Source organism: Prunus dulcis, chromosome 7, assembly GCF_902201215.1.
Source record: "Prunus dulcis chromosome 7, ALMONDv2, whole genome shotgun sequence".
In the NCBI taxonomy this organism is placed as follows: Eukaryota; Viridiplantae; Streptophyta; class Magnoliopsida; order Rosales; family Rosaceae; genus Prunus; species Prunus dulcis.
The window spans coordinates 10,106,455-10,123,885 of record NC_047656.1 but is presented as its reverse complement, the minus strand read 5'-3'; the positions used below and the strand labels follow the sequence as shown (position 1 = coordinate 10,123,885).

At 36.0% G+C, this 17,431-nt stretch overlaps 2 protein-coding genes across 2 annotated transcripts; both read right to left on the bottom strand.

Annotated features, from left to right (window-relative positions):
- Positions 1 to 4,628: 4,628 nt before the first annotated feature.
- LOC117635614 (VQ motif-containing protein 25-like) lies at positions 4,629 to 5,382 on the bottom strand. Its single transcript, XM_034369942.1, has one exon. The coding sequence runs from the start codon at positions 5,337 to 5,339 to the stop codon at positions 4,827 to 4,829; it is 513 nt and encodes a 170-aa protein (XP_034225833.1). The 5' UTR covers positions 5,340 to 5,382; the 3' UTR covers positions 4,629 to 4,826.
- A 7,479-nt stretch (positions 5,383 to 12,861) lies between these two features.
- LOC117633799 (delta(12)-fatty-acid desaturase FAD2) lies at positions 12,862 to 17,009 on the bottom strand. Its single transcript, XM_034367578.1, has 2 exons — positions 16,876 to 17,009; positions 12,862 to 14,212 (listed from the first exon to the last, which is right to left on the bottom strand). The coding sequence occupies exon 2, from the start codon at positions 14,199 to 14,201 to the stop codon at positions 13,053 to 13,055; it is 1,149 nt and encodes a 382-aa protein (XP_034223469.1). The 5' UTR covers positions 14,202 to 14,212; positions 16,876 to 17,009; the 3' UTR covers positions 12,862 to 13,052.
- Between the last annotated feature and the right edge of the window lie 422 nt (positions 17,010 to 17,431).

Below are 17,431 nucleotides of genomic sequence, written 5' to 3'. Positions count from 1 at the left end.
GTTATGATTAGGTACCTCAAAGGAGGTTTTTCCATTTACAAGATTCTGCGGCTGTTAGGTTGAGTATATAGTGAGGTATTGTGTCAATTGTGAGGTATCTTAAGGTGTTGCTACTTAGCCAGCTACAGTTTATTCTTGAAATAATTATAATTTTTCATATAACCTTTAGGTGTCCCATGTTACTCTCTCTTGGTTTGAACGTTTTTGTTGGTTGGTTGCCGTAAAGCGCTCTCGAGGATGAGGCTTAGGACCCATAACCAGAGAGTTGATCTTATAATTCAGGTTGAAACATTGTGACTTCAAAAGCTGCAGATATTTTATGTTTTGTTTAATTAACAATTTTACCACTCAGATGTGTCTTGAATGGAGTTTCCAAATTCCCACCCTTGCTCTTTCTTGCATGTTTTATTTGTTGGCAGCCTAGAATCCAGAATATTAAATGGTTAGATACAATAAATATATAATTTTCTCATCACTAAATTCAGTCATAAAAATTAGTGGGAGCGATCATCTTAGATGGTATGGGATTTTGTGCATATGTGATGATGCTTTTTCATTTTTCGATGTTTGTTTGTAGTAGCATATACCGACCCTGCTTATGCTCCATCCAATATGATAAAAGAAGCAATTTGTCTTCTGAACCTCAGCCAATATTACCTTCTTATATTACTTTCGCTCTATGCTAACTTAGATCTCATTATGAACCCATGGCAAGTGTTTACTGCTTTATGCTTGCCTAGTTTTATTGTTTTTCACTGTTGTTTGTACCAGTGTATGCCTCTCCCTGCTAATATTCCATCCAATATGATAAAATAAAGCAATTTAACTTTTCGCCCTCATCCAATACTGCTTTATCTCATTCTTGCCTGTATGCTTTACCTTGTGTCTGCAGCTGGAGCTTTTGAGAGACTCTTCATGATTTCGTATCTAGATACAGAGATTCTTGTAAGTATCCCACTGAGTTTTTTTTTTTCATAATTCAGTTCTAACTTGTTATGTTTTACATTGTAAAACTCTGACCCGTAATGATTAGCAGAATTAGATGACTACCTAAGTAATTAATCTGCTTAGTCTTGCCATATGAAACTTGGTGGAGCTGAAAACAGCTGTACAATTTGAGTTTTAGATTGTCATCACAAAAATATAGCTAAATTGAGTTAAAATCTCCTGCATGTAGGCAAATAGTTTAGGGACGAATGAAGTTTCATTTTTTCTTGGGGGCATCTGTTTTGTTTTCATCATTTGTAGTAGAAACTTTTCTAAATTTCTAAAGTACTTTCTTAAAGAGGGTTAAACTCATAAGGTGCATGATGTATATTTTGCTAAAAGATATATGATGTATTTGAAATCCATTATTTTCCATAGATCACCTTGACCTTTTCATTAGTCCGATGTTTGTGCATGAATAATATTCATAAATAAAGTCAACAGTTCATAAATAAAGTCCACGGTAATGCCTTTTGCTGATCTTATTATTGTATGTTGTGATTATCTTGGATTTAATAACAGATGAAATAGGTTTACATTTGCTCCCTTTACCCTTGACCTCACTAACCTTGGAATCAATTGTGTTCTAAGGGTGAAGTCTTTATAAGTGTTTTACCTCTGACAATTAGAAGTCATTTCACCTTTGTCTCTGTGTTGTATTATTATATGAACCGACTCTAATATTTCCTCTTAATCAATCTTACTTAGCATGCAAGACTTTCTGACTTTGTTATTCTGACTTTTAACAAAGGCTACACTAACAGATGCACTCTATCTCCCCCACAAACCTTGTTCCCAGAGTCAAACTTAGACATTTGAATCTTGAGAATGAGCCATTATCTTATAGCTTATACGTGCCAAACTGGCGTAGCCATGCTTTCTCCACCACTTCCATACACTTGCATGAAGTTGGTTATGGGTTGTTAGTTGCTTATAACTGTGTATGGTTGGCCTGTGGTACTGTCAAAACAAGAAAAAAGGAAAAAGAGTTGGCCGGTGACTATACATATGAACATTTTCACGCATCTTAATACTAGATTGGCTTTGATCTTTTATTATATTGCGGAGTGGTGGCTTCATATAGGGCGCTGCGATCAGATTTTAAATTCTGCTACTGGGTTTGATGCAGATAATAAGGGATGCAGCTGGAGTTCCTGAAGTACTTACAAGGTTGGATACAGCTTCATCTCCCCTGGAAGAAACCGTCATGGAGTATGAGAGCTAAAGGTTCTTCTATGTATGGAAACTCAAATTATTATTTTTTTCTAAATTTTTAGATATTAATTAAAATAATAGTTACACTTACACCTGTTTCTCTCTCTCTCTTCCTCTCTCTTAATGAGATGTTGCTTTTTTTAAATTTTTTCTTATTGTCTTCCAAAATTTTCCAAATAATCACCATAAAAATAGGTGACATGTTTTATTTCTGTTAAATTCAAGTCAACGGACCAAAATTGAGTGTGGTTGTTCCTCCAAGTCTTAAAGCATATTATATAATTTGTTTGCCCTTGTGATGATTTTTAGATTCACCGGATAAGAACAGGGAAAATATTTGTAAATTAAAGGTTGGTGTGAAGTGTGAACATGTTTGACTAAAATGCACCACGCTGTTTGACTATTGATGTGCTCTGCTGTCATGCTTGATTTACGACATGCCGCCTCTAAAGCTTGACCTTACATCATCTGGAAAGCCATTTCAATATTTAATTTTCCTTTTCCTTCGGTTTGATTACTTGGTTAGTTGGCTGTGTTTCCCTTTGGCCTTTGCCACTTTGATGAGATTTCTTTTAGGGCTGAGTTGACTGAAAACTTGGGGAACCGTGGAGATGTCTGATATGAAGAGGGTATAGTAAACTGTTAGTAGTTTCATTTTGAAGATTATAATTATGATGCTAGCATCAGTTGTCGATGTGCGTAGGTGATTGTAGACCGTTGATGCATTGTGAGATTCATGTGTATTAACGGGCTGATGTATTGTTGTTGACACTTCAAATTGTAGGAGAAGAAATTGTACAAACATGTTGAATCACAAAGCTTCTCCAATGAAGGGGCTGTGGTGAGGGGTTCAATCTGTTCGTCCAATAATAGTTTTGCAATTAATCTGATGACTAAGAAGGATCCCTTCATTATAACCTCTCATTACAGTCTCTCGAGTTCAATCTTTAGATTTTACACGTGTAATGTTCTAGAGGCATTGACTCTTTGTGTACGGTCGTTTTGGATCAACAACAGATGACACTATATGAGCATCATAGAGGCACTAATTGTGGTTTGATTAATGGTGTTGCACCTGTCATCTCAATCTAGCTTCATTAAATTAAATACTTAACTTGTGGCATCAAGAAATAAGAAATTTTAATATAACAATTTGTGAATAAGAAATTCACCAAAAATTTTGACTTCCGCCGCTGTTTATTTGTCAACTATTATTATTAACCCCTGATGCGAACTTGGGCTTTTTCTATTTTATTTTCTTATAAATTAAGAAAATAATTTTACAGCTCTTGGTGTGAATTGAACATCTACTCATCTCCAATGGCAGGGTTTAGCACAGTGAAAAATGGCTTTGACTTCAGACATAAGGTTTTATGTTCGAATCCCCACAGCACCATAATTGTGTGTGTGAAAAATCTCCCTCCCCTATAATTTAGATTATCCCTTGCACTAAAAAAATCTATTCATTTGCTCATGGTACAATTGGTAGGTATGTATGTATGTGTACATATAGACGTACATTTATATGTATGTATATATCTTCCGTACATTTGTAGATGGGAATGGGATATAATATACAATAACTCTTAGATTGGTTTATGGGTTTAGTAACTTTTATTTATTAATTAATTATTAGCCAACTTGGGAGCAGTTGGTGGTTTTTTCCCCTAAAAACAAGTGGGTTATGCAGAATTGTGTGTTAAATTTCATGTGGGCAAATAACAATGGAAGTTTCTGAATTGGACTAACAAAACTTCTGGGAATTGGAGGAGTGTATCTGGAATTTCCATGCCAACATGATAAGAGAGAGACGACTTCTGTAATAAATGGGGAAAATTAAATTGCAATTAGACTCTTGCAAGAAAAGCTATAAATTTATCAAACTATATAATTTATGCACGTTCCTTATAATTTGGTTTCCCAAACAATAATACAACTCTTATCATATATGTATATCACATTCGTATACTATTTTATGTAGGAGATAAAGTGGACATCCATATCAATTAAAATTAAACATTTTTTTTTTAATGATTCATTGGTATTTTTTAATTGATATAACTATCAACTTCATCTACTGTATAAGTTGATATAAGAATGTGATATACAAATAGAGTACGAGTAGCATTACTCAACAAGAAATCTTCATTTAGAGAGAGAAACAGAGGCCCCACAACAACACATACATAAGACAAGAAGGAAGTCCTACATCCAAATGGAACGAGACAAACCCTCTTAAATATAACTCAATTTAAAAGCTAAATCTTAAAAAAAATCAAAGAAATAATTAAGAAATATTATAAGTTTCTGCAACTTCCAAATGGAATGCAACTGCAACATCTCTGCAGAAAACAGAGAAGCACTCAGAAGTATATGTCTTTAACCCTTGTATTTACATCAAATGGAGAGAGAGAGATCAGAAAAACATCAGAAAATTGGAAATTAAAAATTAAAAAGACATGGATAAACAAGTAGTACTATAATTAAGTTAAACCCTCTAAAAATCCCAAGAAATTAAGCAAAATATTTTAGAGAACTCTGAAACTCATCATACATTCTTCTTCTTTTCTTTCTTTTGGTGAGAATCACACATCAAACTTTAATTTCTGAATTGCTAAATATTTCTAGACAAGTTGGGTTCCTTCAAAACCATGCAGGTGAGAATTTGAGGCATCCAAATTGGGTAGCAGAGGAAATTCACCAAATTCCTGAATAAACCCTTCCAAATCTGCAAATCTCTCCAAGAACCCACCTGAGTTCTCTGCATTCCACATCATCCCTTCTTCCTTGACTCTCTCTCTTGATTGATCCAAACCCATGTACCCAGTTCTCATCAGCTCCAGCTTGTCAGCCATTGATGATGCATTTTTCTTGGGTTCTTCTCTGCTGCTGGGAATTAAATTCCTTGGCCTCTTATTCTTCTTTTTGCTGCAGCCATTTTCAGATGGTTTTCCTGTGAGTCTCTGCACTAACTCCCTGAAGTTTGCCACGTCTGTCTTGATGATCTCTGGTGCAAATATGTGAATGATTCGAATTTTGGGCTTGGCTTTTGATATTGTTTGTGAGTCTCTGTGGATGGCTAGGGCTGCTGGTAAATTTGAGCAACAAGTTTGCTTCTTGGTTAATGTCTCCTCCATGAGAACTTAATGGCTAGAGAGAGAGAGAGAGAGAGAGGTTGGGAAATGGGAATTGAGGAAGTTGGTGTATATATTTGTTTACAATGAAGGTGATGCTTATATAGGGGAAAGATTAATATAAAGGGTGGTTAATTATTAATTAATTAAATTGGAAGGACAAATGGGAAAAAACTAAGAAAAAAAACAAAAGAGGGGGAAAAGGCTGTCTTTGGGAGGAGGGGTTGGATGAATCCTTGTCTGGCAATTTGCTAGAGTCAATAGAGTAATTAATGGAACTCAATGGTCCCCTATTTCCCAAATTGGGAATTTTATATACTTATATATGTATTCTGTTGAATTTATTATATTATATGTTAATGTTTTGTGAGTTTGGGGTATGGGAGGATATATGTGAACATGTATGGTGTTTTTCATCATACATGAAATTACCAAAACATCCCCATTTTCCATCCAACTTGGAACTTCATTATTAGGATCATCCAATTGTAAAATTTCAATGCATGATTCTCCTCTTCTTCCTCTTCTTGATTGAACCTTGAGAGATGAGTGGTTCAATCATTTAATTAAAGTTGTCATTTATTGTGTTCTAGCTTGTATTAATCCTTCCTCATGAAATGGGATTTCAATGCTTAGTTATGAGGGAAGCTTTCATGCAAATTCAAATGTACTTGAGGATTTGCAAAAGATCCACTAGTGTAGTGGTTCTGGTTCGAGTCTTAACATCCATGTTGTGTGTGTGAGTTTAATATATTATCACCCATCTCAATAAGAAAGATCCTCAAAAAATGCTTAAAATTTTAGGCCAAAACAGAAATTATATCAGATTACTATTTTTGATACTTAACGACAACTTAATCTTTTGATACTATACATCAATGTCATCCCTAACATTATTTTTTTTTTTTTTAGGACTTCATCAGAACTGTTACATGATCGTGATCGACATTTAAAAAGTACTAACCACATTAATCACGTACTCTTTAAAAATTAATCACACATGTCATGCACAAAAATAAGTTTCATATGGGTAATTATGACAATTTGGAGCTACAATATCATTACACATAAAGCCAAAGTCATGGACTCATGGGTTCATGGCTTGCACAATTGTACGACAGCCGTACCTAATCCCGCGTTTCAAACCAAAACAAACTACAAAAATAAGTTCCAAAAACATAAGACTTTGTAAATCGTTACTTTTCTGTTTGATCCTCCATCTTGTCTGTAATTTTTCATTACTGAATTCCTATAAGATCTGAAACTTGATATGGAAGCACAATGATTTTGAGCATCCATTGTTTTGGGGTTTGGTCATCTCTTTCATTGGATACGATCCAGCAAAGCAGCTGCAAATAGTTGTGTGCATGTAGATTGTAGGGGGAGAGTTTTAAGTAGCTATATATAAGAGTATCAATTTGGTCCCATAGAAAAAGAACAAAAATTAAGGAAAATTTCTAGATAATATATAAACTCCACGTAGCATCTTGGTAGTGTGTGTGTGAGAAACTCTCCTCCAACTGTAATTTAGACTATCATTTATATTAAAAAAACGAACTTACTTTACAATGAATCGTGAATATTTTGTTATTAAATATTGATGTAAATTAACAATCTAATAACCTAATATTGTTTCGCATCCTATGTAATTATGTATATAAGAGCAAATTAGTACGTAGGGATGCATGAGGTATCTCATTCTTGCTAAATTGCAAAACCGACTTGGTTGTTTTTTTCTCATTTGGCTCAATGTTTTCATCTCATAGCTACATAGAGAGAGAGAGAGAGAGAGAGAGCAGCATGGCCGGTCTTAAGAATTGTCACTACTCACTAATGGAGCTTTCGATCCCAAACATTAATCCAAATTCATATTTGACTATGTCTTCACAATAGATATTTTTATTTTTATTTTATCTCTTGCATTATGTATAAAAACAAATGAAAACATTCACCAGTCGATTTTGTAATTAAGCATAAGTGAGATTAAGAAAGGTCCTTAACCAGGTTTAAAAATTTATAATTATCCTTTTTGTATGAAGTTTTGGACACAAAAATAATGCTAATGGAAGCTGTTATGTGTGAATGCCAAAAAGGGTTGTTTAGGTGAGAATTGCTGAGTGGGGAGGTCACATGGCACGTGACCTTTTACAATTGGTGCAACTGCCATGATGTTTTAGCTTTCACTTTTTTGACTTTTTACACGATCGTTCGTGCATGTCATGCTAATGAGAACGCAACCCTAAATTGGTTAGTCATCCTTTTTAATTTGCAACTTTTACTTTATTCTTTTACTTCAATTGGATATATAAAAGGCTTTTTTTTTACAACAAACAACCTTCCTTGTAATTCTTGTCTAATTACATCAATTTATATATATATTATATACAATTTGTACGAGCTAGGTAGCTGGCAGCTTACCATTTTTCTTCTAAATGGGGCTAATTTCCCAACAGAATTGAGTAAGGACTATTGTGTATGAAAACACTCTTGTATTTCTATACGCGAAGGTAACACCAATAAACAGAATCATAGTTTCTATTAATGTAAAATACAAACGTTCGTGTCTGAATGATCATGATCGTATTTGTATTATCTATGGATTACAGCACATCTATCTAAGGTTTAGGAAATCAATCATTTGTGTTAGAGCTCTTCATTTTTCATGCTATGCTTAGGAGAACTAATGAAAATTAATTAATAGCCGGCCGCAGAGGAAATATTATAGATATTCAATTGGATATTATGTGTACACTGTATGTACCGCTCGATCTTCCGTTCTGATCGGAAAATATTAACCGTCGGATGTGCACGTGATGAACTGACAACCATGGTGATGCGTTTTGCGTCATCACAGAGAGAGAGAGAGAGAGAGCACACGAGTCCAGTGCCGGCCCAGGGATGGCAGAGCAAAGACTCAATCTCAACTGCCACGTGGCGACGTGCGTGCCGTCCGCTGATTCCCCGAGCAGGAGCCAATCCAACGAGTGCGAGGCCACTCTTTATTGACGTCTTAATTACTAATTAGGATTTTTGGGTGAAAATTACGAACTTGGGTTGCACGACCGCACTCTCTTGTTGTGCTTAGCTGGATCCTGTCAGCTTTTTCCCAACATGTGTCTTGCGCTGCATTTTTTTCTTACCAGTCTTCCACTCCTTTTCAAAAAAATTCTTATTGAAATAATGCTTATCACTCATTCCATTCCAAAGTTTTGAACAAGGATGGATTTATCATGAATTTATTATAAAATTCTGAATGATTGCATAAGTAAACGTTTTTAACTATTTGAATTACAAATTTATTATAAAATTCTGAATGATTGCATAACTTATTTTAGAACCACAATCTAATAATCTACCATCATTTCAAATTTAAATCAACTCACTGTACACACGTTTAATTATTTACCATGGAGTGATGATCTTACATTGATTGGTAAATTGCCTAATAAAGATCACAATAATGGCTATAAAGTTTGTCCACCTAGTTTGACTAGCTTTTAGGGTTGCTATATATATATATAGTCTCATTCTATTGAGGAATTTTTCAAATAATTTTATTTGAGGGACGCCTTTTAGGGTACCCTACAATTTTTTTTCCAATGATCCAAACCATCTATTTTTTAGGTCTTCATTCATAGATCATCCTTACAAAAAATTAGACAAATCGGAAACCGTTTTAACATCCAATTGTGTTTTACAAAATCAAGAAACACGGTGCTTCAAGAAAATGTTAAAATTTCAATAACTTAATTGAGTGGTCAAATGATATCGGATTCAAGTGATTTTCTGTAGAGATGATCTTTGAATGAGTATCTACAAAATAGACAGTTTGGATTAGTGAAATACAATTCGGAGTGGGGCCTACAAGGGGTGTCTCTCAAATAATTATTTGAGGGATCCCTCAAAGGAAACTCTGTGCGTGTGTGTGTGTGTATATATATATATATATATATTATAAAGGTTGGTATATATTATTGAAGAGATATATATAGAGAGAGAGTTTTTATTTGAGGGACACTTTGGTAGAAACAATTTATTATTGTATTTCACTAATCTAAACAGTCTATTTTGTAGATATTCATTTAAAGATCATCTCTACAAAAAATCACTTGAATCCGATGTCATTTGGCCACTTAATTGTAAATTATTAAAATTCAAGTACTTTTCTAAAGTACCACTTAATTATTAAAAAATTTCATAGTGAACATTAAAGGGTATTCCTCAAATAAAATTATTTGAGGAATCCCATAAAAAGAGAATATATATTTTGTTGATGCTAAAAAATGGTCAGATACTTTTGGACCCAACTTAGTGATGATATTGCCTTTGGCTCTATGTGCTCTTCGGCAGGTTGGATAGCTGCGAAATAAAGAAAAAGTAGTGAGGTCCTGGGCATTGGTGTGGTACCGACCGAAGGCTCTTCAATGCTTAAGTTAGTATCGAGTATAAAGTGAAAAGTGATATGGACATAGTGGTGGCTAAGTAGTCAAACGTCGCAGTTACGTTGTTTTTTTATTTATTTATAAATCTTGGGAGATGTGCATCTTGAGTGAGATTTTGATGTGGGACTGTGGGCTTCGCCTGAGGGGACGCCACGTGGTTTTGTGAGAAATCTCAAATGAAGCGCGGTCTTTAGCCATGATCGGCAAGTCATAGTGCCGAAGGCTCACAACCTGCCGATGGTATTTTGTGGGACATAATAGATTTTCAATTTTAGTGAATCCTCTTTATGAGCCCCTTGTTCCACGTGTCGTTCTCTAATAGACTGGTCAAATATGGTATAACCATATACATATGCATATATGGATTTAGGTCTTCTCTTTAATTATATTATGTGTTTCACATTAGGGTTGCTAGGCCGCAGTGGATGTGATGGAACAATGGCAACCTATATTAGTATGGCGTGGAACCAAAATTGGTGCTATATATAGTCCTGCCAGAAATGATTAAGGCTAGATAGGCTACTTTCTCTTTGGACACCCCAGATCATGATACATGTATGCTTATATTCTTCAATAATACATATACATATATATATATTTATATGTATGTATATAGCTGCGTGGCAGAGATGGCAATGATTATGGAACACAGAAGCTACTAGCTAGTTCATTTTAGGCACTATGCAGGAACAGAAAGAAAGAAAGTAACATATATATATTTATGGCATAGATGTCACATGTTTGTACATACTCGCCATAATATCCGCTTATGAAACCAGACTCAAACAAACCAACACATGCAGAATATATATATATATATATATATATGGTTACTTCCTGTAAAATTGAAAGTGAAATTAAGGAGTTGTTGCACGTGATGATGATCAGTTTGAATCTGACATGCACATGCAGATGATTTCATCTTGCAGTTTGCATGTATTCTGAGACTGCGAGTGCACAGTAAAAGTACTGTATGTTGCACTATTTGGTAACTTCTGTGCCTAAAAAGGCTTCCCTTTCCTACCTAGGCTAATTCATATTATTTGAAGCCCGTACTTCTGCTTCATTAGCTGGCCTACCCATACACATGACCTAAAAACACTCAACCCTTTTTTAGGTTAACCCTACAGTTTTGAATTTTCTGGGGAAGGTTCGACTAATCGAGCTACGTTTTGGAAAAGGATGTATCAACCATTTAATTTTGTTCGTTGAGTTTTTAAGTATCATGCATTGCATTGCACCGTAATCGGGTGGTAATGCTCGCGTATCAAATTATAATGCGAAGACAAATACTTGTATTGTCGTATTGTGAATTTAACTTGTATATTCGAATAGGAATCAATTTAATAAATTGTCTACATTCACAGTTCGACAACGTAACGTTATTTTAATAATTTAACAAAAGAAATATGCATATGCAAGATATATTTCAATTTTCCACTAGACAGTGTTTTTTTTCCTTCCTCTTATAACATTAGTTGTATGACCTAATATACAAGATTCTTCTCTATACATCAAATTAATATCAGAGACCAATTCATGTGTACATGTAAAGAATTAGTAGTACATACATTATTGGACTTTTTTTTTGCATGTGTGCAGTTACCAGTTGCTTTCATGGTCGATTTGTGGTCCAGAGATTTCATTTCTCATTGTCTTGCTTTTCTTTTTGAAGTACAAATTAAGTAACCCAAATGTTTGCCTAAGAAATCTTTTGCCTTGTAGATATTCAAGGTTACTCATAAATCTGATTTTCTGTTCTTATGGAAAGTCATTCTATTGGCCATGGCAACATGTAAGTATGCATTTACCGTTGACTGATGGAAAATAATACCAACTTAATATGGTTTAATTAAGAAATAATAACCATCGAACGTCGACAGGATTTTGAACTGGTCGTGATTTGATGTCAATTTCCCCTTGATGTTATGAAACCCAGGATTGAGGATGATGACATTGATTGTAAACTTTGATTTAGTCTTACATAGTAATCAGGATTCAGATAATCCATTCCCATTAAGAAATTCATACCTTTCAAGTTCGTAATTTACAACATTATTAAAAAAAATAATAATCCAATTCATAATATATATTGGTGTGGTTAAAAGGATTATGTAACAACATAATGGGCCTCTGTGGTAGGGCTGTAAACTGGATTGCAGATTTCTAATTTATTTTTTCGCGGAAGCCTCTTATGATAACAGGGCCTGGAATAATAGATGAGCATATTGGGCCAGTATAATTAAGCCTGGGCTAAAGTTTATACTAGACACATCGATTGGGCTACTCCAGTAAACAAATTTTTTTTTTTTTTGGTTCGATATTTAATTTTTTTTGTTTGGTCTTGATCAACTGGCTAAACCTACATTTGCCTTTTCTTTTTGTTACATTCAATTTTGTTTTTCTTTCTGATGAAATAAAATGAAGAGTAATATTCTTCCAAATTCCGAACTCACTGCAGGCTATATTGCAATTTGGACATTTGGGGTCATGTTTCGCGATTGGAATTAGATTGTATTACATTTGATCGGAAAGGATAATACTAATTCAATAATGTATTATATAGTCTAGCATGATTAGACATAATCCAATCCAATTTTGGTGGGATTCATAATTCTACTACATTTAGGCTCCAGTAGACATAATCCATTCCAAGTTATTTTTAGACCACCAAACACTTGACTAAGATTATTAATTCTATCCAACCATATAATCTAGCTCACCAAAGGAGCCCTTTGGTTTTATTCTTCCACATCCCTCAAAAACGGGTTGAAGATAGAGTGGGTGAGAGTGCCAAATATAAATGAAGCAGCTAAGACAGATGGAATGGATCAGCATTGTCCTGTGGCTGAGCAAAGCCCATGCGTTATCATTTCATTTAGCCTGCCTCCCTCTCGTTCAGGGATTCATTGTGCCACAGAAATTGAGTTCCAAGTTGCAACGACTCTCTTGAGTCTTTCTCAACCGCAAAAATGAAAATATTCAGAATTGGTTTAGCACGTTCCGTTTTTCATTAGGCCTTTGGAAAGCTTTTTGCTTAGGAAATTAACCACATTCATTGGAGGGGAACAAAAAAGGAACGCAGCACAGAACATTCTTGCATTCTACAATAAATAGGGGTGAGAAAATTATTGAAATAGCACAACTAGTCATATTAAAATACAGTCCCAAGCAACGAAAGAAACCTAATTCATGAGTGAAAGGGGAAGCTCGGATCCATTACCAGAACTTAAAACTCCCCCTACACTCATTCGGACAATTTTGATAATCACATTCATAACTTATTATTGTACCAGAAGACACCTTTCTTGTCACCCTCATCTCGCTCAACATAAATACACTCCTTTGCCTCCCTGAACATTGCCTTGAAAACTGGCGTCCTGTCCAACTGATAGTAATCGCCCAAAATCGGCTTGATAGCTTTCGTGGCCTCCATTGCATGGTAATGTGGCATGGTTGAGAACAAATGGTGAGCAACATGAGTGTCTGTGATGTTATGGAAAACCTTGTTCAGGATGCCGTAATCTCTGTCAACTGTTGCCAAAGCTCCTCTCAACCAGTCCCATTCGGAGGAATCGTAGTGTGGCAATGAAGCGTGTGTGTGCTGCAAGTATGTGATCAGCACCAAAAATCCATTCACCACCATCAAAGGTCCTCCATAATAGCATACAACCAAAGCAAGCCCTTTCGCCACAGCTAGACGGTATAGCCCATATACGACTGCAAGAACACCGGCATCAGAAAGGAAAATCTGCAATCGTTCACGATCGGAGAAGATGGGGCCATATGGATGGTAGTGGCAAGCAAAGCCTTCATAGTGCCTCCCTGAAACATTGAAAGCCAGATACAGAGGCCAGCCTAGAGTGAGTTGGATGGTGAGTGTAAGGAACCTGCCCGGTGGGTTGTTTAGATATTTGGAGTACCATCCAATAGCAGACTTCTGCTTGGGGACAAAGACCTCATCTCGCTCAATGGAACCTGTGTTAGAGTGGTGACGGCGATGGCTATACTTCCAAGAAAAGTAAGGCACAAGGAGGGCAGAGTGGAGGATTAGACCAACTGTGTCATCCAGCCATTGATAATCACTAAAAGCATGGTGACCACACTCATGCGCTATCACCCAAACACCAGTCAGGACACAGCCCTGAACATACCAGTAAACTGGCCATGCCAAGAAAGAGAAAGGTTGAGAGAGAGGCTGGATGTAATTGGAAGCAATGTAGTACAGGAGAAAAGCAATGGTAAGGTCATAAAAGACATAGGAGAAGGAGCGGATAACAGAACGCTGAAAGCAATGAGGTGGGATGGCTTTCTTGATCTGGCCGAGACTGAATGGAGGTTTTGAGTATGGCACTCGCTTGGGGTTGTCGGTTTCAGCGTTCTTACGGGTAGGGGGTGCGGACATTCTTCCACCGGCACCCATTGCTCCTAAATCTGCAAAGAAAGAAGAACGAATCTCTTGAGTATAATGTAATTGTCAAAAGGAGGTTAGTCCACAATGCACCACCAAAACAGAATAATTCAATTGTAGTGCCACAACAGGATTTCAATAGTTATATACTAGTTTATAGGATACCAACACCAAGAAACGAAAAGGAGATATTAGTAAGGATAAAGGTAAAAGACATGAAACAATTATAAATAATTTTATTCCTCAGATCTCTCACATATTCCTCCCTGTAGACCTCGAGAGTGACTACGGCTAGGTGGGTTTCCTCATTGGCTGAATCGAAGAGCACCAAAAAAATGAAACACCGCAAAAGTTGAATTAAAAATACACCAACCGATTGAGATATTTGGAGGTTCAAGCATCACATGACGACCACTCAGAAACAAAGTGCCAAAGTAAACGGACCAAAAACCAACCAGAAAGGCAAGTGGAATATCCAAAAGAATCCAACATACAAGTAGAGGAGCTCTTTACATCACACAACCAATTTGATTTAAGTTATTGCCGCTACTATTAACCAGTGTAGACGTACCGACAAGCCTCCCTGGTTTTGTTACATATTATTCTTAACAGCTGAGACAGAGATGGCAAAGACTAATCACTCAAATCTAAACTAGGAGTTTGTGTTACTAAGAGCATCCACAATGGGCTCCCTAAATCACCTCTTTAGACAAATTTTAGGAAGGATTTGGAAAAATACAACTCCAACTATGTTTCCTATCCACCTCCTAAAAAAAGGAGACCTCTAGAAGCTCCTAAATCTGATAAGAGAGAAAGTACTCCTAGTGAATGCTCTAATTAGATCCACTATGCATAACGGGCAATTTGACTACAAACCGAACTCAAGTTTTTATATACAATAAGTCACACCAGAATTTCAAATCAAGTAGAACAAGCACATATAAACCTAGACGATGTTTAATGCATGCCACAATTTTAAGGAATAAAAATTTAAATCAGTGTTTCTTTGTGTTAATAATAGACGGGCAACTCAAACTTAAATGCAATTGGTGGGGACTGACCCTTAAATTAGACATAAAAAGTACCAACAACAAAGTCTTGCGAAAAAAGGTGATTTGAATAAATAGAGTTTTCTTGGTTTTATTTGATATTCCTTAGGACCCACCACAACTTTAATTATGTGCCGACTGCTACACTACATAGGCAATAAAGAAACAAGCCCTCATGCTAGTTGCAAGTTGCAACGCACCAAACTAGAAGAAATTGAAAAAATCAATACAACATATGGTGGGCAGACTTCTCAATCCTCAATGAATCTAAACAGACAAGGAATTGAGGCGTGTCACGTGAAGGTATACCTTACGCCTCTCAAACTTGAATAAAGAAAGTAAAAATAAGCATATTTTATACAGGTTCAACGTTACTACAGCACCTGCGGAAGAGAAATTGTTTGGCTCTCCCAATATCATGATCAGTTCAACCATTAGGTCAAGGTTGATTAAATATTAATAAATGACAAACAAAACTCATTTCCTCTACGCATGATGGACTTGACGATAAAGCTTTGATTTTGACCAGATTATTTTCCTAATGTGCCGAACATTTCCAACTTGCCCATGGCCCAAAAAAATATCAAATTTAATTTGTTGCCAACTTGCCAACCAAAATTGAAATTCCAATCATAATATCGTTCTTTGAATATTCTTAAAACACTGTTACGGAGCTGCAATGAAATTTCTCGTTGGAATTTCAAAGTCTCAAAACAAACCTAGCCAAAGCTTCGCAAAGTTACAAAATTATCAGCCGGGAAAAAGTTATCACGAATATGTGCAAAATAGTCAGGACGCACTTGCAACCGCCCCAATAAAACGCGGCATTTAAATGTAAGGAGCCAAGAAGGAAAAACGAGAACGAAGACGAATGCTCAGAAAATTCGGGCGTGATGGGGGGGACCGCATAAAAACGGACTATTATTTTTCTCAAACAGAAAAAACCGGAATCCATATCAACTAATATTAAATTATAATATTAAGCGTAAAAATGATGAAAAATAATTTAATACTTTAAATAAGGTGTGAGAGATGACGACAGAGATCATGTTTGAAAGGACCAAAGCAAATAACGCGACAAAAGATCCAGACTGTTACGCTCATATGAGTCAGATCGGACTTCGAAATGCTCAATTCTTTTAAATTAACCATAAAAATAGAAATATATAAATATATATATGTATATTATATAAAAGAAGAATACCAGTTGCATCTAATAATACAGCTCAAAATCGTAGCCGTTGAAAAAGAGAAGGAAAAATAAAAGGAGATGGAGTTGCAAACGAACAGGAAGATCTGAATCTCCATAGAGAATGAACGAGCTTAAAAAATCATATTAGTAGCATTATAATAATCTAGCTCAAAATCGTAGGCGTTTAAAAGAAAAAGGGAAATAAAATTGGAGTTGCAGTCGCAAACGAACACGAAGATCTGAATCTCCATAGAAAACCATTAACGCCTGGATCTAATCCAGATTACGCCATTGATGCAGGAAATGGAGCTCAAACATACAAAATGAAATCACATTCAATCAAAAACCGCGAAATGCAAGTAGAAAACTCCGAATTTGACAAGCCAAACCAAACAGAAACAATCAACCAGAAGCAAAATGAAGAAAAAAACTAGAGAGAGAGTACCTGAACGAGAAGCTCTTCGCTCTCCACGCTCTCTCTCTCTCTCTCGCTCTTGGGCTCGGTGGCCTGTTGTATAAGGAGGAAGCGCCGGCCCTTTTGAAGTGTCCAGGAGGGCCTGAGGCCACGACTATTTAAGCTTTGGCTTCCCCCCCGCTTTGCCATATCTGTGGGACCCACGGGTTACGAGACGGGGCCACGGATTTCTTCGGACTTTGTATATCTGATGACGTGGCCACAGCTGATTCGATCTCCTCGGTAACTTTTGCTTGCTTTGCGTGACACGATCGATGCTCTGCCTCAGGCTTTTAACTGATTTTACATTCGATACTGACCGTCTATTTTCCCACGCACTTTCGACGTCGGGGATGGGACGTGCCTACTTATGTAAGAGAAAGTGAAAAAAATAAATATCTTGTAACCAAAAAAATAAAATAAATAAATAAATATCTCTGGGCTATCACGTGTATGTGTCAGTGTCAGTGTGGGTTGGCCCTCATGGTGCTGTTGAATTTTTTGTAATGACGAGAGTGGCCCCTGCGGAGTTCGTGAAACGACGTGT

What these genes read in the sequence shown, in the direction of transcription:
- LOC117635614 (XM_034369942.1), bottom strand. Translation starts at nt 5,339, where the DNA reads ATGGAGGAGACATTAACCAAGAAGCAAACTTGTTGCTCAAATTTACCA.
- LOC117633799 (XM_034367578.1), bottom strand. Translation starts at nt 14,201, where the DNA reads ATGGGTGCCGGTGGAAGAATGTCCGCACCCCCTACCCGTAAGAACGCT.